General features: G+C 38.4%; 1 protein-coding gene across 1 annotated transcript; it reads right to left on the bottom strand.

Annotated features, from left to right (window-relative positions):
- Positions 1 to 815: 815 nt before the first annotated feature.
- On the bottom strand, positions 816 to 20101 carry NMI (N-myc and STAT interactor). The gene is made up of 8 exons (XM_061135677.1): positions 19801 to 20101; positions 11805 to 11894; positions 10954 to 11049; positions 8257 to 8419; positions 4972 to 5078; positions 4700 to 4886; positions 2005 to 2111; positions 816 to 1221 (listed from the first exon to the last, which is right to left on the bottom strand). Exons 2-8 carry the CDS (start codon positions 11886 to 11888, stop codon positions 1036 to 1038), a joined length of 930 nt encoding a protein of 309 aa, XP_060991660.1. The 5' UTR covers positions 11889 to 11894; positions 19801 to 20101; the 3' UTR covers positions 816 to 1035.
- Positions 20102 to 20905: the final 804 nt, after the last annotated feature.

Below are 20905 nucleotides of genomic sequence, written 5' to 3'. Positions count from 1 at the left end.
TTAGTTTTCCCTTTTGTTTATTTTAGATGGCAGGCAGCATTGGATTGGTTTAGGTTTATAATCTTTTCTAAAAGTATTTCATTTCCGCCATCATTTTAATATGAATTTAATTCTGCTGTTGGCTCTTCATGAAACATATTAGGATTAAAACTGTCCAAATATTCTTTATCAAAGCGAATTTTACCTTCTTTGATAGGAACCTTGAATTTTCCCATTTAATTTCTGCAGGTTAAAAACAGCATGATGCTAATAAGCTCAGTCTCTCTCCAACTAAATTTTAAGCCCCTAACCGGTAGGTATGGTACAGACATTCATGCCCAGCATCTCCCAAGATGTGTGATGAGTCACTAGCTTTGCACTTACCTCTCTCTTTATTCCAAGGTTTTCAGTCCATTAAACTGACTCCTTACATTATAAGCGTAAAAGAAAATTCCAGTATTTACAAGTTCAATTTGGAAGGGGGATGTCTTGAAAGGAATCAGGGGACACTTGGCATTCTGGGTGAAAGTTCAAGAGATAGGCCACACTCAGCTCTGAGAAAGACTTTGGGGCTGTGAGATGAAATGCTGGGCCAAGTGGAAAAGTATTGCTCTTGAAGTTCCTTGAGAAGTCAGTAAAGTCTACTGAAGTTACAAACTGCTAAACGCAACATTTCTTTGGGGAAATGTCAAGAGTCAAGTCTGCATGCTGGTGGACCTACAGCCAATACAGACTGGAGCCCACAAGACTATGACAGAAGGAGCCAACATGGCGGGCGGACAACTGGATGACTTGCGGTTCTTTTCAACAGACATGGCATCCAGCCACAAAATCTATGAACAAAACTGTTTTAATACAGTTACTGCATTTGTAAACATGCAGCACAGTTGGAAACAAAGAATTTAAAAACACAGAAATATATTTTGTATCTAAGAATGAATGGACGCTGAAGAATTACATTTTTTGTTTTTTTTTTAAGGAAAGGGACTTTTATTTTTGTCAAGCACTGACAGGAAGTTGGGTTCAGGAGCTCTACTTTTCATAGATTCCATCAGTCTATTCTTCAAAGTATGCTGTGTGAGGTTGCCCGAGGGAACATTTGACCACCTCGACTTCTCCACCTCCATTCTTCTCCCGCTGAAAGTGAATGCTAATGAAATCCTCTACAACTTCTTCATCTGTCGTCTGAAGGTCTTTCAGTCCAGTCAGAAGCACTGTCCTCTTAGACACTCCTGAAAATACCTAAGGAGGAAAACAGAAAAATAAAAGATAAATAGCAATTTCTAAGAACTTTGAATTGCAAAACTTTACATTTGTAAGCTCTGCTCAATATTTTGGACATTATCCTAAGAGAGACAAGGGGCCTCAGGAAGATTTTTCAAGGAAGAGAATATCAGTTAGACATTGAGTTTCAGAAAGATAACTCTGGCAGAATTGTGACAAGCGGAGGAAAAGAAGGCAACTCTATGGACAGAGAGACCAGTTAGAGAAGTAGTGAGAAGTGGAAGTGAAAAAAGTGAGTGATTAAATGGATGTTGGAAGTGAAGCTAAACCAAGAGTTAGGCATGAGTTCTAGTTTTCAGGATGGTAGACTAGGTAGATCATGATGACCTTTTGAGGAACAGAAAACATAACCTTTCTATTAGGAACAGAAAAAAGCAGCAGGTTTGGAGTAAAGATAATGAATTCAGAGAAAATAAGAAGGGAAAACCATTTTTAATGCCCAATGATAGTAGATATATGAGAAAAATGTAGTTATGTCTTCACATACAAAAATATTGTGCCATAGTCTGAGTAATTTCAGTTTTTAAAAAGTGAATAATAAATTAAATAAGGTAGAGTTTTACATTAAAAAGTATTCTTAAAATAGAAAAATTCATTCTGTACCAAGCAGATATGAAGAAACTATTTTGATATCCCTCATTAATAAGATTCAAATGAAAACAGAATCATAACTTTATATTTCTGTGGGGGTGGGGAGTCAAGCAATTAGCTTCCAAAATGAAAGAAAAGAGATGACTTTACCTGAAACTTTTTCAAGTGTGTTTCTGTATATGGAGAAACTGTAACTCTATGGCAGTTTTGATTTATATAAAGAGGATAGTCTTTCATTTTCAAAATCCTGTCAGCAACTAGAAATAAATTTTTAAAAATTATTTTCTTCTTTATTATAGACATTTTCTTCTTTGTCATAAACATTTTTAACCAAAGGTAAAACTTCCTTCAAATAGAATGTCAAAGTAAACAGTGACTTGAGTGATTAATTTTTAAGAAACTCTAAAGTCCCTTTTAAACAATTCACAGTACATAGTTTTGAAAAACATAAGACCAAATGATAATGAGACTTAGATAGCTCCATCTATCTTAAACTATCAGTCAGTCAATGGACAGTGTGCTGCAAGGGCCTCAGACCCACCTTGAGCTACATAAAATGGGATAACCATCTGCAAAAAGTAACCCAGCCACCCTAACAAAACCCAGTATTTCCCAATCTTTCAAGAAGTATATGTGAAAAATACAATTAGAATACTCTCTCTCTATCTTTATGTGAGAAATTTATGGAAAATTACTATATTACTATGATATATATAAAATTACTCTAACTGATACATGACATTCAGTAAACCTCTGTAACGATGTTAATCAAAGGAGGAGGGGTGCTGAATGTCATCCAGAAAACATGAATGCAAATAAAAAAAATTCATCTGTTTTCTCCAACATAAAAAATAATCAGAATTATTTTTAGCAGCATTTTTCTCCTAGAGGGGAAACAGCTAATGTGTCAAGATTGCATAAAGTTTAACAGAAACAGTTCTTAAGAATACCTGATCACTTCTTTTCTCCTCTCACCAGTCCACCTTGAATCAGCCAGGTGGTACAGTGATTAAGACTGCAGACCCTTGCTGGTGAGAACATGGAGGAATTGGTACCCTGATATATTGCAGGTAGGAATGCAATGGTGCAGTCACTGTGGAAAGCAGTATAGCGGTTCCTCAAACATTAAATATAGAATTACCATATTACCTAGCAATTCCAGAAAGATTTTGAAAAACATTCACCTAACCATAACTACATAACAGGACAAAGGGAAGTTTGGAAATTTAAGGAAATGTCTCAATTTTTATTAAGTTAATGTTCTCTATTATTTCAATTTTATTTAAAAAACATGTATTTTTTTATTATGAAAAAACCTAATCGGGCAACGGCTTTTAATTGTATGGTTGGATTTCTATCATATGTAATAAACCCAGGAGGAGCCATAAGGACTAACCAGAGCAAGAGACTTTTTTTATTGGTAATTACTTGACTTTGGACACAGTGGGGGAAGGAGAGGGTGGGCGGAACTGAGACAGTAATACTGAAATATGTAAAATAGATAGCTAGTGGGAAGTTAACACAGGGAGCTCAACGTGGTGCTCTGTGGCAGCCTGGGGGGGATGGGGTCGGGGATTGATGGGAGGTTCAAGAGGGAGGGGACATATGTATACTTATGGCTGATTCACATTGTTATATGGCAGACACCAACACAATATTGTAAAGCAATTATCCTCCGATTAAAAATAAATTAATAAAAAAGAAAGTCACTTGAACATATTAACAGAAGCAGCTGGAGAATCTTTTATTTTTAATCATAATAATGTAAACCTCCCTAAGATGATTTGATAAAAGTCCATTTCTACTGAAAAAGGGAACAGCTCTTCTCTCCATTACCCCCTTTTTCTTCCTGGAAACGATTCCCTCCATCTAAGAGACCCTTGTCAATGGTCAAAAGAGAGATGGAAGAGACAGTTTTATATATATATACACACATATAGATACATATGTGTGAAAGTGGTGAAAGTGAAAGTCACTCAGTCGTGTCTGACTCTTTGTGACCCCATGGACTGTATAGTCCATGGAATTCTCCAGGCCAGAATACTGGAGTGGGTACCCTTTTCCTTCTACAGGGGATCTTCCCAACCCAGGGATTGAATCCAGGTCTCCCGAATTGCAGGCAGATTCTTTACCAGCTGAGTCACAAGGGAAGCCCTATATATGTGTGTGTGTGTGTGTGTGTGTATATATATATATAAATAAAACAAGCTTCCCTTGTGGCTTAGCTGGTGGCCCTATATATGTGTGTGTCTATATATACATATATATATATAAAACAAGCTTCCCTTGTGGCTCAGCTGGTAAAGAATCTGCCTGCAGTGCAGGAGACTGGGATTCAATCCCTGGGTCAGGAAGATCCCCTGGAGAAGGGAAAGGCTAACCACCCCAGTATTCTTGACTAGAGAATTCCGTGGACAGAGGAGCCTGGCGGGCTACAGTCCATGGAGTCGCAAAATTTCTCTGCCACACACCCACTGTGTGATCTTGGGTAAACTATTTATCTTGCATATGTCTTAGCTGCCTCATCATTAAAATGAATATAAAACCTACATTCAGAGTTGTGCTATGGATCAGAGGAGATATATGTATAAAACACCCGGCTCCATGCCTGGCAGGTGATAGGAAGGCACTAACACAGAGGGACCTGTTATTTCTAATCTTATTCTTAATAGTATTCAGGAAAATTATTTTCAGGACACTACCATTTTATAAGGTTAAAAAATCCCTGTTATTATGCTACCTAATAAATTCCAAATAAAAGAAGCAGAAAAAGAAATATTTTTAGACCTGGCAAAGCATAATTTAAACGCTAGAGTGCTGTTTAACTCTCTGAGTGCCGGAATACCTCCACTTTCCACAAAGGTGATGAGGGCGCTCCGAGTCTGCTTGTCATACTCCACGTACTCCACTTCTCCGCCTCCGTTGCGAGACTTAGAGAAACTCAATTCTAGCTTGTCTCTCATCTGACTTTCTGGCAGTTCATCAGGAATTTCAGTAACGTTGATTTTCATATTAGACACTGCTACGTGAACCTGGGAAATTGTTTCATGTTCAGGAATATGGATGAGAAGTGTCTGTGCTTAATAGCATTCTAAAAAGCTTTGATCACCGTGTTACCTGGAATTTGACTCCTGAATTTAATGGAACTGGGTTGGCCATCAGTGTCACATTTTCACTCTGTACCTGCACATGATGGCGTTCCATTCTGATCACATTTTGGGCAACTGAAAAATAATTTGGGAAGTATTAATCTCCAATATTTCAATACATTTTTACACATCTGGCTTAACAAAAAAATAATCCTGGATAGTTTAACTTTTCTTTAATTTTTTTATTTAAAAAAATTTTTTGGTGTTTATTTATTTTTGGTGATGCTGAGTTGCGGTGAGTGGGGCTTACTGTCTAGTCATGGTACATTGGCTCTAGAGTGTGGGCTCGGTAGCTGTGGTGCTACTGACTTAGTTGTCCCATGGCATGTGGGGTCTTAATTTCCAAACTAGGGACCAAAGCTGCATCCCCTGCATTGGCAGGCAGGTTCTCAACCACAGGACCACCAGGGAAGTCCCCAAATTTTCTTTAATTTTCAGGGATCTTATTTTTACATTTTTCTTAGGATTTCTACATGATAATGGTGTTGCCACCATACTAGGATATATTAATGTCAAAATACATCTGCAAAAAATTACAATGTAGAAATTCTCGAGTTCTAGATTCATCTCTTAAGAGATAAGCTTGATGATCATTTAGAAATTCAGTACAGTTAACACCCTTCCTTTCCACTGTTGACAGAGTCATCAGAGAATTCCCTCAGTACATTAAAGCACAGCCAGAAATTTCTTCCAGGTTGAGTAAGCTGGGAAGACTTTTGTAGGTCAGTGTCATTCTGACAATTAATCTTATTTATCATTTCTCACTTCTTCTTAATATGTTACAAGCACCATAAAAACAAATATTTGTTCTTATCTCTGTCTTTCCCAAAGAATACATATTAAAGACCACATAGACTTAAATACCAAAGAGAGAGTCTTCATTTTTTTTTTGGAAGGCAGGTCATGTTTAACAAAGAATTCTACTTTCACTAAAACACTCTTGAGATCATTCATTAAAAAGTCAACAGCCTTGATAAAACTGACCACAAAACTATCAAATCTAATTTATCCATGCAAATAGGAGAGGCTCAGTAATATAATTTTTCCAAAAATCATTAGAAATCCAACAGCAACTATATGTCAGTTTAAAATGCATGTGGGTATGTGTTTTTTATAACTGTGTGACATAAGAGTTTAAAACACTTTACTCATTGATATTGGAGCTGTTTATTCTAATATGTCATGAAGACAAAAGATGCCCAATCCTGGGCTTATAAACTTCACATGTGTTTATGACAACCAGACAGCACACCACAGCCAGAGAAAGAGAGAAACAGGGCTGGAAAACAGGGCGTTGTCATGTGGGAATTCAGATGCCTCGTACCATGATATGACTCTATAACTTGAATTACAGCGTTTTTGTTGTTGTTAATGACAACCGGCAACAATAACAGAGGATGCCAACTATAAGTAATACTTAGATGATGACCTTTCCCTCCCAATCCCCCCTCTCCCTCGGCCCCCAAACCTCCAACATCTGGTGATCTGACGCAGTTGAGAGGCACTACTGTGTTTCAGCCCTTGTGACTCTGACTGTCAAAAGCCAACTCCCACTGTTTTGTGTAGGAACCCAAAGTTGTCCCAGAGGAGCAGGACGTCAGATTCATGCCAAGGGTGGGAGCTATCTCTGAAGAGAATCTTATTCTCAGCATCCCCAGGTAATTTCTATGCAGGATCCCAACTTCCCAAATCCTCACTTCCATCTTTCAGTTATATCCCAGTGACCACTGCCAATGGCCAACAGGGCTCTTGACCTCACCCTCCATCCACAGCTACAGGGGTGGAGCCAGGGCAGACAAAGTGTGTGCATATAGTGACCTGCCAGAATGCCTTTCTATTTATTTTCAGGCTACAGTAACTAACCAGGCATCAGGAGACATGAGTTATAATCCTGGACCCCCAGTACCTGAGCACTGGAAGGGCTTGTGAAGACTATCTGATCCCACTCATCACTTGACAAATATGAGAACAGAGGCCCAGATGGTGGCCTGCTCAGAGGAATAATGGTCCAGGAGAAAGTACAAGGGTACTCGGGGTTTGGTTCTCAGCTCAGCAGTTTATCACCTGTATGGACCTTGTGCAAGTAAGATTTTGTTTCCTTGGCTGAAAAATTTCTTAATATGGAGCAATAATGACAACTAACATTTATTAAGTGTTTATTATGTATCAGATACTGTGCTAAATATTTTTTCAACACTTCTCATTTGATATTCAAAGCAAACCCATGAGGTAGGCACTGTCACAAAGCTTGCCATAAAAACTTGAGATTTATAAAGAACCCAACCCAAACTACACTTCTGTAAAGAGGCAAATCTGGGGACTTCCCTGGCGGTCCAGTGGCTACACCTCTTTGTCCCCAGTGCAGGGAGCCCAGGGTCGGTTCTGGTCAGGAAACTAGATCCCATATGCCACAACTAAGACCTGGTGCAGTCAAACAAATAAATAAAAATATTGGGACTTCTCTCGTGGTCCAGTGGTTAAGAATCTGCCTTCCAATGCAGGGGACATGCGTTGGACTCCCTGTTGGGGAACTAAGATCCCACATGCCGCGGGGCAACTAAGCCTACAGACTGCAACAAAGATCCCGAGTGATGCAACTAAGACCCGACATGGTCAATAAATAAATAAAGTGCTGTTTTGGTTTGATTAAAAAAAAAAAAAAAAAGAGGCAAAGCTGGCATTCAAAGCCAGATTCTCCTCATTAAGGTGTCCCCAGCTCTCAAGAGGGTTCCACACCATGGCAAACATCAGGTCCCACTCCAAATCTTTGACTCCAGAGCACTTTTCATTCTCATGCCTTGTGCACTTAGGTAAATCACTTAAACATCTGAGAATCAAATAGTATCTCTACCTTAATACTTTTACAGAGTCATGTGAGTATAAAATGAGATCATGTCTGTCAGAGCTCTCTGCTTTGCTACCTTGAAACATTATTACTAGTATTATCATTTGCAGGTATCAGGAGTAGTATAAAAACGCTGGTATTGGACATCACAACACGGGTTTGATTTCTAGAGCACTCACATTCTATGCTAGTGATCATGTTCAAACCACTCAACATTTCAGAATCTTGTTTTCTGGTCTGTAAAACAGGGATAATCATATGTACCTTGGAGCACCCCTATGAGGATGAGATGAAATGATATATATATATATAAATTGTAAAGCAATGGCCAAATATCTACAAAAACTCTTTGGAAGTCCCAGTGCTTTCTAAAGGTAACATGGTCAAGTTTTTGAACATTAGTCATACCTTCTTCTTTTTCAAAGGTAATAAGTGCTTGTCCTTTTTGCAGCTCATAAGGGACTTTTGAGCTCACTTGACATGAATAGGAGATATTTGAAAACTCGCTGTCACTCTCAGGATTCTCCACGGATGTGAACTTTATCTTTGTTTCAGGAATATCCTCATTAATCTAATTCAAACAGAAAGATTTGATTAAAATCAACACAAGAAGTAACTTAAGTCATTCCAATGATAATGTGATCTGATCATCCAGTAATTCATTCTCTACTGACTTCAGAACCCCACAGAATACTGAGTGTGGTCTTATTTAATATCACTAGTAATTGCTTCTTCCCAGAAAAGTACTCAGTAATCTAGTCAAATGCTGATCCTTTAATATTACTTCACAGATGAAATTTTAAGTATATAGTCTCTCACTTTTTCTAATCAATGTTTAAATTGGTCAATATTGTGTGTTATTTGGTTCTTAAGCCTAAATCATTTCTGCAGAAAAGTATCTTCTAAACAACTATGCCAATAATAGGCTGTTTCACAAAGGAATCATTGCACAGTATCTTTGGTCTCATTGCAAAGAGGTATGAAATAGACATGGTGCATACTGAAGTTATTTTGACAGCAAATTCAGGTAATGTCATCCAAAGAGAAACTCCTAAATTCAGTTCAGTGACTTAAAATTTATCAAATTTCAATTCCCCCTTCCTCAACACCTGTCCATCAACTTTTTAACCATTCCCAAAACTTAGGTTTATAAAAATGTGAAGGGATACCACTAGCAAGATTTGTAAAAAAAAAAAAAAAAGAAAAGAAAAAGAAAAAAAAAAGAAGTCTGGAGGATAAAGTTAAGTGGTTATACCTAGGTGCTGAAAAATCACTAGGATGAACAGGTTTTTGTTGTTTAGTCTCTAAGTCATGTCTGACTTTTTTTGCAACCCCTTGGACTACAGCCCACCAGACTCCTCTGTCCATGGGATTTCCCAAGCAAGAATACTGGAGTAGGTTGCCATTTCCTTCTCCAGGGGATCTTCCTGATCCAGGGACCAAATCCATATCTCCTGCATTGGTAGGCAGACTCTTTACTACTGAGCTGCCAGGGAAGCCCTGAACAGACAGTACAATCACACATAAATGCACAAATGAGTCAGGTGTTTTCATTTCTATTTCTTATGGTTATTTTACATGTTGCAAGAAGAAGTGTTATCATGAAGAGATTAGAAAGAGCCAATGAGTCATTTGGTCTAATCTGACATTTATTCTATAATCTGACATGTCACTTTGGTAGAATTTCTGACTACGATAAGTCTGATTTCAAAACAATCTGCAGTGTGAAAAGGCAGTATTTCCCAATAACAGAGAAACATCCAGTATGTCCAGAAGTGTCAAGAGCTGTCCCCAGTGAGAGTGAGACTGCCTGCTTCTAGGCCTGAGTGCACCACGGCAGGCAGCAATGCACTCATGGTCCCTAGACCCCAGTTTTCAGTCCTCTGTGAAGTGGATCAACTGAGCTAGCTGGGTTCCCAAGGCCCTTTGGGTTGTAGGATTAAGTGATTCTAGCTCCGGTCTAAAAATTATGCAGGATCTTAACTGAGACTTCTCTAAACCTCACAAACACAAGAAGCTTCACTTTTGATATTTAACATTCTACCCCCAACTTCAGAAATAAAAAGTGATAATGCTTTAAAGTAAGTATTTTAACAATCTGGGTTTTGATGAAGGAAAAAAGGAGTGAGAGCTGTCTAATTCAAACAAAGGAAAAATTAAGAAAGAATTTAAATGGTAAAGATACTCTTGCAATTTTTTTTTTTAAAACCGTGAAACTCACTTAAATTATTACTTGGATGAGGAGAGCAATGAAAGAACTCAGCGAGAAGACCAAGAATTTGATCCAAAAGTGACTGATAATGACCATCACTGGGGGCTGTGTGTGTTGCATTAATGTGTACATGAGTATTAAAACATGCATTAGCATAAACGTGTGAGTGAGTGAGTGAGTGTGTGAAGTCGCTCCGTCATGTCCGACTCTTCACAACCCTATGGGCTGTAGCCTGCCAGGCTCCTCCGTCCATGGGATTCTCCAGGCAAGAATACTGGAGTAGGTTACTATGTCCTTCTCCAGAGGATCTTGTGGACCCAGGGATTGAACTCAGGTCTCCGGCATTGCGGGCAGACTCTTTACCATCTGAGCCACCAGGGAATCCCAGCATAAATATATAGCAAGATGAAATTTTATGGAGGGATCATGCACCTGTGACCAGCACCCAGATCAATCATCAGAACAAGACCAACAACTCAGAAGCCCTCTGGGGTTCCCTTCCAGTTTCTACCTGCCTCTAACAGTAAGCACCATACTAACTTCTAACACTGTGCTTTTGTGATCTACTTAAATCAAAGCATATAGTATGCCCTCTTTTTCCTTTTTTGGTTCAACACTGTGTCTATGAAATTCATCCATATTATTACATATAGTTATTGCCTGCTCGTTTTCATTGCTGTGTAGTATTCCATTATGTGAATACACCCCAATTTATAAATTCATTCTACTATAGAGGGAGAGTTGAGTTGTTTTCAGTTTGGAACTATTGCAAACAGTGGTGACATGAATGATCATAATGTCTTAGAAATGACTTCTGTATCATTAAATTTCTTTTTCTGAAAAAAAAAATAGCATCTGTTAAAAATGAGATACAAAAATAATTAAAGGGGTACCTGGGAGGTCCTGGTGGTCTCCTGTAACTCAGCTTCAAGTTTTCGGATCTCCTCCTTTAACTGAATATTTTTCTTTGTAATTTCACTAATTAATTTCTAAAAAATAAAATAAAATAACAGTCCAAATTTAAAGAGCCCCAACCTCATTTTTCCAAATGAGTTAAAGAAGCAAAATTTCTCTCTCTGAACAAGGCAAAGAAAGACATTAGATAGTCTCAGAATAAATATGATCACATGAATAAACATTTGTACAACGTTATACAGCATTATCTGTTGGTTTTCCTACCACTGCCAAGGATTATTATCTCTATCATACAAACAAGGAAACCACCTTTCATGCTAGATCAAAGTCACAGAAATGTTTATAGTAGAGCAAGGACTGAGACCCATGTCTTCTGAATCCTAGTTCAGTGCTCTACCAACTTGTTCCTAGCTATTTGTGACTCCAATATGAATTTTAAATTGCACCATAATTGTGGACATATGTTAGTCTGGGGCAATTAAAGATTTTTTTTCCCACAGTATGGCTCAGGTAGTTTACAGCATAGCCTCCATTCCATCTTGGGTCTGATCATATAATTGTTAACAAAACTCTTAACTTCTAGGTGCAAGTCAAAGAAATGAGAGGAAGTGAAAAAGCAGTTAATGTGAGTTACGTAAGAGAAAGAATAGAAATGTGATTCTTCTTGTCAGTCTTGAACACTAGAAGTAAAAATAAAAAACAACTGAAAACCCTAATATTCTTCCAAATTCAAGTTAATGTTGGACAAAGACATATGAAACATGCCTCACTGCAAAACCAATAGATGTAAGTCAATTTTTAATAGTACTCAGTAATTTTTCCTTTTTACCTGGTTTTGTATATCTTTCATAACTTCTTCAGTTTGCTCACATTCCTTAAGAACTTGTTCTTTGTTATCTTCATCAGCTGCCATGACTCCCTAATTATTATAAAAAATAAATAATTCACAAACTAGTACAGCCACTATGGAGAACAGTGTGGAGATTCCTTAAAGAACTGGAAATAGAACTGCCATATGACCCAGCAATCCCACTGCTGGGCATACACACTGAGGAAACCAGAATTGAAAGAGATACGTGTACCCCAATGTTCATCGCAGCACTTTTTACAATAGCCAGGACCTGGAAGCAACCTAGATGTCCCTCAGCAGATGAATGGATAAGAAAGCTGTGGTACATATACACAACGAAATATTACCCAGCTACTGAAAAGAATGCATTTTAATCAGTTCTAATGAAGTGGATGAAACTGGAGCCTATTATACAGTGAAGTAAGTCAGAAAGAAAAACATCAATACAGTACATTAATGCATATATGTAGAATTTAGAAAGATGGCAACAATGACCCTATAAGTGAGACAGCAAAAGAGACACAGATGTAAAGAACAGACTTTTGCACTCTGTGGGAGAAGGCGAGGGTGGGATGATTTCAGAGAATAGCATTGAAACATGTATATTATCATATGTGAAATAGATCGCCAGTCCAGGTTTGATGCATGAGACAGGGTGCTCAGGGCTGGTGCACTAGGACGACCCTGAGGGATGGGGTGGGGAGGGAGGTGGGAGGGAGGGTCAGGATGGGGAACACATGTACACCCATGGCTGACTCATGTCAATGTATGGCAAAACCACCACAATATTGTGAAGTAATTAGCCTCCAATTAAAATAAATAAATTAAAATAAATAAATAAATACTTCAAAAATACATACACACAAAGAGGAAAAAATATCTTTTACCCTTTTATGGATAAAACATCTCTTCTTTGCTATATCTTTTCTCCTACCACCAAAGTCTTTATTATCATGTGAATTATATTCAAACAAATTCTGTATTTCAAATAACTTTCACATCTATAAATATTTAAAAGATTCTAAAAATTCCTTGCATTTTAATACCATAATAGAACATAATATGTATTAACATTCCTTTGTAGTTCTCATCTCAATCATGATATGACGCTCCATTTTAAAAGACTATTATTTCAGTCCTCTAGACTTTTTCCAAAGGCTTTAATTTAAATATTTAATTCTCCTTATTATACTCCAAGAATGTAATGGAGTGAAAATATCTCCAAACACCTTTCCTCTATGATAACAGAGGTTTTCACAAAACTTCCCCTGAGTTCATACACTTGAACATGAAGAAAAAAATTCATATTTATTTCTAACAATCTCTGATGCAAATGGCATTCTCTTCAAATATGAATATAGGCAAGAAGTCACATGGTATTTGTAGCACCTGTGACAAAAGTCACCAGGGCATATATGCCTCAAGGACTGAAGCCCTTGTGCCCTAGAATCCATGCTCTGCAACAAGAGAACCCAGCACAGTGAGAAGCCCAAACACTGCAACTAGAGAGTAGCCCTCCCTCACCACACCTAGAGCAAAGCCCTCAGCAACAAAGACCCAGCGCAGCCAGAAATTAAGTAATTAACTATTTTTTTAAAACATCTCCAGGATGGCAGATAGTTTCATAAAATATTTTAACTCTCCCAGATAGCCTGAAACATTGCTTGTGCTTAACTCTGCTTCAAAATTATGACAGCTATTAAACTCATGACCATAATAATACAGTCTTATAATAAACTGTAGTATACTGGTAAAGTGGAAAGTGAAGTACAGTGTGAGTCGCTCAGTCATGTCCGACTCTGCGACCCCATGAACTGTAGCCCACCAGGCTCCTCTGTCCATGGGGTTCTCTAGGCAAGAATACTGGAGTGGGTTGCCATGCCCTTCTCCAGGAGATCTTCCTGACCTAGGGATCAAACCCCAGCCTACTGGGTCTCCTGCATTGGCAGGCGGGTTCTTTACCACTAGCGCCACCTGGGAAGGTATCAGTATTCTGGTATACATCACTAAATTAAAAATTTGCTTTTTAAATAACACTGATAATCATATTTCAATATAATTGGTTTCCTTTATAATTCTCTATATTTTGTTTTAAACGACTTCAAAAATTTTTTCAGAAAAGCTCATAGACTTTTATCAGACTGGCATCAAAAGAGTAAGAACTCTTACCTGCATATGAATTTACCGAAATGAAGAAGTCCTAGGTCAAATATGACACAAGGAATATCAGAACTATTTTTACTGTTTTAGAAGCATATTAATAATGTGTCTATTAACACAGTCTTCCAAGATTTCAACTGATTAAATTCTCACTATCCCTATAGAACAAACAGAAAAGAAAGGTATTGCTCTTTAAAAATACAATAGAAGATTAGCAAAAAATTAATTATGGCTTAGTTTACTCAGTGTGAATCCAAGCAGTGTCCAAAAAATGGGTCATATGGTAATTCTACTTTCAATTTTTTGAGGATTCTCCATAACTGTTTTCCACAGTGAATGCACCAATTTACATTCACACCAAGAGTGCACAAGGGTTCCCTTTTCTCCACATCCTCACAGCATTTGTCAACTTTTGTCTTTTTTATGATGGCCATTTCAATAGATGTAAGGTGTTATCTCACTGGGATTTCAATTTACATTTTACTAGTGATTAGTGAAGTTGAGCATCTTTTCATGTTTCCATCTATCTTTCATATATCTTCTTTGGAGAAATGTCTTTTTAAGTCCTTTTGCCCAGTTTTTAGTTGAATTATTTGATATTTTGGTATTGAGTTTCATGAGTTCTTTATATATTTTGGATATTAACTCCTTATCAGATATACTGAGGCTTCCCCTGAGGCTCAGTGAGTAAAGAATCTACCTGCAATGCCGAGACAAAGGAGACACGGTTTTGATCCCTGATCGAGAAGATCTCTTGGAGAAGGAAATGGCAGCCCACTCCAATGGACTGGATTTTCCTGTCTGAAAAATCCCATGCACCGAGGAGCCTGGCAGGCTACGGTCCAAAGGGTGGCAAACAGTCTGACATGACTAAGCACTGTACATTCACATACATCATATATATGGTTTGGAAATATTTTTTTCCATTCCATAGGCTGTCTTTTTACTTTGTTTATGGTTTCTTTTGCTGCACAGAAACTGTTTAGTTTAATATGGTCCTGTAACTTCACAGCTTCACTTCTGGAAATATATCTAAAGGAAAAGAAAATCCTAACTTGAAAAGATTTCTATATCCCGTCTTCATTGCAGCATTATTTACAATAGCCAAGACATGGAAATAACCTACGTGTCCATCAGTGGATGAATGAATAGATAAACAAATTGTGGTGTGTGTGTGTGTGTGTATAGTGATTATATACATTGTGATATCATTCAACCATAAAAAAAATGAGGAAATTCTACCATTTGCAACAACATTGATGGACCTTGAAGGCATGATGTTAAGTCAGACAGAAAAAGACAAATATTGTATGATCTCACATAAAAAAAAAGAAACCAAAATAAAACTCATAGAAGAAAAAGATCAGATTTGTGCTTACCAGAGGTAGTAAAGGGTGGTATGGAGCGTGATTTGGAGGAAAGTGGTCAAAAGCTACAAACTTCCCGTTATAAGATAAACAAGTAATAGGTATGTAATATACATCATGATGACTATAGCTAACACTGCTATGATACAAAAGGAAGTTGTTAAGAGAGTAAATCCTGAGTTCTTACCACGAGGAGAAATTTTTTTCTGTCTTTTCTTCTTATTGTATCTATATTACAAGATGGATGTTAGCTGAACCTAATATGGTAATCACTTCATAATATGTGCAAGTCAAGCCATCATGATATAAACTTATACAGTGGTGTATGTCAATTATTTTTCAGTAACATCAGAAAAAAAAAAGAAGCAGCAGTGGTCATGAAGCACCTAGATCTTGATTTCTAATCTATTTTCCAATGAAAGGATCTCTTTTAGCAAAAAGGAGCCCTCAAAAGGGCAGGAATACACAAGATGAGCACAGAGCTCCCAGTGGCCAAAGGTACATAAACACGATTTATCAAGTAAGTAAATATGTGGAGGACAACAGGAGCCAGGTTCTTCATTGTCAGAGAAGGTGACTGTAAATATGGAAAGGGAAAAAAATAGAATTAATGCTATGAAATGGAACTGGAGATATCAGTATAATCTCATGATTTCTGATGGATTGATAGGAAAGTACAGAAATTTAAATATAGGTATAAGTGTGCATATGTGTGATATTTCCCAGTTCTGTCTGCTAAAAGGGCCTGGAAACAAAGACAATAGCAATGAACACATTTAGCATCCAGAATTTGGTTTCTAATACCATTCTCAGCTACCAGGAACCAAGGCTATTCAGAGAAATGGCCGCTTCTAGAACTGGGACAGGAAAAGTATAAGACAAGCGTCTTATGATGCCAGAAAGCAAGAAGTGCTCAAAGAATGATGAGAATATGTCACAAGAACAGAGTCCAGCTTGAGGGGGTTCTTACTGGAAAAATTTGGGAATCGATTAAGCAGAGAAATAAATAATGACAGTAATAATTAAATCCATTTAGTACTAAAGCAGATAGATAAATTGATATTTTTGTGACAAAAGGACCATTTAAGTAGCTTAAAATACTTACCCATATGTACTGCTAACCAAATTCCAGGGCAATCTCAATCACTTAGTTGTTTTGAGTACTCACCAGTCCTGGCATTGACCACCCCTGAAGGAGATCAACAACTTCAGTAGGCATAACTATCAGCTTGCCCTTTTGCATTGAACATGTCAAGCTGATCTTCAAGAATATAAGCACCACAAGGGCAGCGATTTTTGTTTTGTTCTCGAAAGTATGCCCTACTTCATCCAGAACTATACTGGAACAATACCAAAAGAATGCTAGGGACATAGTTTGTACTCAAGAAATGATATTTTTAAATTGTGTTAAAGTTTCCTTACACTGAGCAACCTGTTCTTGAACTTCACATAAGTAGAATAATGTAGCATGTATCCTTTTATATGTGCTAGGGTTTTGGAGATTTGTTCACGTTATTGCATGTATTAGTAGCTTATTCCTTTTTACTGCTGTGTAGTATTCCCTACATGGATAGTTCACACTCGGTTCATCCATCCTCCTGTTGGTGGGTATTTGGTTGTTTCCAGTTTGGGGTCACTATGAAGAAAAACAAAAACAAACAAAAGAAATACTTCCCCAAAAAGCACTTATTAATTTCAAAGGGGAAAAGAGCAAATTTTAGTGAAGAAGCCAGGCAGACGCCACCATAATGAAATAGTCAAAGTAAATAATGAGATACATCAAAATTATCTGACATATGATAGGCCCACCAAGAACACAGCAAGACTTCTGTGATATTCCTGCCAAAGATGCATAAACTGAATCTAAGAATGAGGAAACAGGAGACACACTGGCCTGTTCTCTTCAAAAGTGGTAAGCACATGAAAGCCAAGAAAAGACTGAGAAACTGTCCCAGACAGGAGGCTAAAGATACATCGTAACTAAAAACCATGCATAATTCTTAACTCTGTTTGTTATACAGGATCTTTGTGCTATACACTATGTAATAGGGACAATGGGCAAAATTCAAATTAGATCGAAGGATTAGATGGCATTAATGTACCAATGTTAATTTTCTGATCTTGATTGCTGTATCGTAGTTATGTAAAGAACACCTTTTTTTTTTTACAGGAAATAAATACTCAAGACTTCCAGATTAATGGGTCATGTTACCTACATACAAATGACTCAGGAAAAAGAAAAGTTGTTACTTGTAACTTTTCTGTAAGCTTGAAAGGGTTTAAAAAAATTTTTAAGATACATATTAGTAGTTCTTATTACATCCACAACTGCAGAGTCTTTACAAGGGTATTCATCCCAGATCTTACACAATTTAACCCCACCTAGTCTTGTTTAGATATCTCCTGGACCAAGTTCCTTAACCATACTGAACACTCTAAGGGTTTCTCTTCTCCCTCCTGTCCCTCAATGTCACAACCTCCCTCCCCTGCCAACCTTAATTTCCACTTAATGAAATCCTACTGTTCTTCAGTGTCCATCCCAAATTCAGAGCCCCCACCCCCCCAAGTTCCTGAAGTCTTTCTGATTCCCCCAAACGATGTTGCTTCTTCCCCAATACCTCTTTGGGGAGCTTTATTTGGTTACTTATGTCATTTTCCATGACAAGATGGTCATGACCTTGAGGCCAAGGACTACATTCCCTCTTCCTTGTATCCATTCAGAGCACCAGTTCACAAATGGAAAACACTTAATGTTTATAGGACTGCCTGGTATCTTGACTCAGATATTTGTTTAGCTCTGGACACCTAGGGCATGCGATAATGTTCTCATTACATTTCCAGAAAGCAGAAACTGCAACATTCTTTAACTGCTTTTTAAAGTTTACTCTTAAATGCTTGTAATAAAAGCTCTCAATAATACATTTAACCCATATAAATGGGCTACTACATAATATTCCCAGAACTTGTTACAGCATATCTAGTATCTAGATACTTTCCCTCCTTGATGAATGGGATGTATAGTAATTGCTTTCTTTTTATGCACTCAAAAGGTAGGCAGAATAATGGCCCTTTCAAAGAGGTCCACATCCTAACCCCCATAATCTGTGAAAATGTTCGATTATGCTGCAAAGGAGAACTAAGGTTATGGACTGAATTAAGGGTGCTAATTTACAGCTGACTTTAAAATATAAAGCTCTTCCTGGATTATTGGGGGGGAACAATGTAATCATCAGGGTCCTTCTTCAAAGTGAAAGGAAGGCAGAAGAGCAGAATCAGTGAGATGTGACACGGGAAGAACAGTCAGAGAGATGTAATGCTGCTGGTTTTGAGGATGGAGAAAGGGCACCGCTGAGCCAAAGGAGATGAGCAATCTATAGAAGCAGAAAAAACGAAAAAACAGGTTCACACCATTAGCCTCCAGAAAGGCGGGCAGAGCAGCTGACACCTCGATTTTAACCTAGTGATGCGCACCAGACTTATACTGATTTTTTTTTTTTTTTTTTTTTTTTGGTAATTTGGCCAGGTTGCAGGGCATGTAGGACCTTAGTTCCTCTCCACCAGGGATCAAACCCACGGCCTCTGCAATGGAAACAGAAAGTCTAACCACTGGATGGCCAGGGAAATCCTCCATATATAATTTTAAGATATTTTGTAGCTTTTAAGGTTTTACCGAGTCCATGGTAATTTATTATGGCAGCAAATTAAAAAAAAAAACAAAACGGTACAAATCACCTCCACCTGTTCAGAACCTATTTCCCTAACATATTCACTGTGGTGCCAGGACTGATAGAGGCAAATCTCCCCATAGGCATATGCCTGGCAGCAAAAACAAAGGAAATGAGGCAAAGAAAGGAAAAAAGGAGGTGGAGACGGACAGACACGATTGCTTCTTGTTGTTTTTTAACTTGTGAGTGTCGCATAGATAGGGAAACATCACATTCTGTTTTTGGATGTCTCTTTAAATAAAATCCCTGTATGTTCTGAAAAATCAGGCAGGACTGCCCAACCCTGCACCTGCCAAGAGACTAAATCTCTTTAAGGAATCCGTTTTCCTAAGAACTTTCTCCAGAGAGACTACAGAAACAGTGGGGAAACACAAACCATTTTAAGTTTCAATTTCCTAAATGAAGCAAAGCAAAGGAGACGGGGTCAGAGGCCAGGACTGCAGGCAGAAGGGCCCGTGGGACGCGGGCAGGCGCGCCCCCTCGGCGGCTAGGTGGTCCCCTCGGCGGCTAGGTGGTCCCCACGACCTCCGCAGCGGGCAGCGCAGGAGGGCGGCGCAGGGGGTGCGGGCGCAGAGCCAACGACCCCCCACTCTCCGCCAGGCGTTCCCACCAACCCTCGAGGTCCCCGGCCCCGCGGAGCCCGTCTTGTCGCCACTCACGGCCTCTCCAGCCCCGGCCCACTAGAAGCGGGAATGGCAGCGAGGGAAGGGGTCGCCCACTCACCCGCCTCGCCTGGCCGAGCGCCGCGCCCAGGTTCCCGGAAACCTCGCCGGCGGCGCGGGTAGTCGCTGGAACCCTCGGGGCCTGGCTGGGGCTCCCTTGTCCGGAAGCGCCTTCAGCCTTTTCCAAATGGCTCGCCCATTTGCTTCCTTTAAGAAAATAGAACAGTTTGCTTCCTTTAAAAAAAAAAAAAGAAAGAAAGAAGAAAAGAAGAAGAAAACGACCAAATGATGATTTTCTTTCAGTCTAGTCACTGGTCGAATACCAAACCCGGTTCTCGAATGATTATTCACTAACAAGTTATACCTATTTTCACTTTCGGTTTTTAAAATGTGTTGGTTTCGTTTTTGTTTGGAGGAAATCTACTCCCAAAGTATTCCTGAAGTCTTCATAAACACTCGTTTTAGGACATGTTTTAAAAACCACTCCTTCGGATGTGTATCACAGGACGTGTTTTTGGAAAAATGGACAAAAACCAAATAAAGCCAAGTGGCAGTCTCTCTTCAGACTAACTCTCACTGTAATCTTGTCACTATAACCTTAATCTACAAATCCTCGCAGCCAGCCAAGGTCTACTTTTGTGTGTTCCTTTTGTAACTTCGCAGGAAATTGGAAAAGTGTGGTGTTCAACTGATTTCTGTGATCCATGTCCCTTGAAACTTTTCTTATAATCTTTGGTATTATTGTGAAGCTTGTAAACAAATACTTCACTAGGTGTGATCTTTTTCTTTGAAACGGAAAACATCTGGTCTATTTCAAAAACGGCAGTGTTTCTGAATCCTGCCTAGAGAACCACCACACAGCTGCACTTACTGTAAATAGGTCAGGGAGCAGATGCATGAAAATGACTTCCAGATAGAAATTCTAGTTAATAGTGCTGTATAGTCATATGTAAGACTGACATGTAATCTGATAAAAGATTAACCAAAATAAATTCCTTTATATCAAGAATATTGATGGCAATCTAGTTTACGTTGGACTTCCTAACTGAAAAAAATAAAGTGGTGTGTAGACACTTGTGCTCATCAACCCAGTCAAAAGAGCAACAAAACGCTACCTGATACAGCTTGAGAATTACTTCTGGTCTCCCTTAGAATTTTATTTTTTT

Source organism: Dama dama, chromosome 33, assembly GCF_033118175.1.
Source record: "Dama dama isolate Ldn47 chromosome 33, ASM3311817v1, whole genome shotgun sequence".
NCBI classification, from domain to species: domain Eukaryota; kingdom Metazoa; phylum Chordata; class Mammalia; order Artiodactyla; family Cervidae; genus Dama; species Dama dama.
Note: the sequence above shows the minus strand (reverse complement) of the source record. Positions and strands in the feature narration are given on the sequence as shown.

What these genes read in the sequence shown, in the direction of transcription:
- NMI (XM_061135677.1), bottom strand. Translation starts at nt 11,888, where the DNA reads ATGGCAGCTGATGAAGATAACAAAGAACAAGTTCTTAAGGAATGTGAG. An exon ending in AGACCACCAGGACCTCCCAG is followed by an intron (nt 8,420 to 10,953) that starts GTACCCCTTTAA and finishes TGTTTGAATTAG; the next exon opens with ATTAATGAGGATATTCCTGA. An exon ending in CACCTTTGTGGAAAGTGGAG is followed by an intron (nt 2,112 to 4,699) that starts GTATTCCGGCAC and finishes ATTTATTTCTAG; the next exon opens with TTGCTGACAGGATTTTGAAA.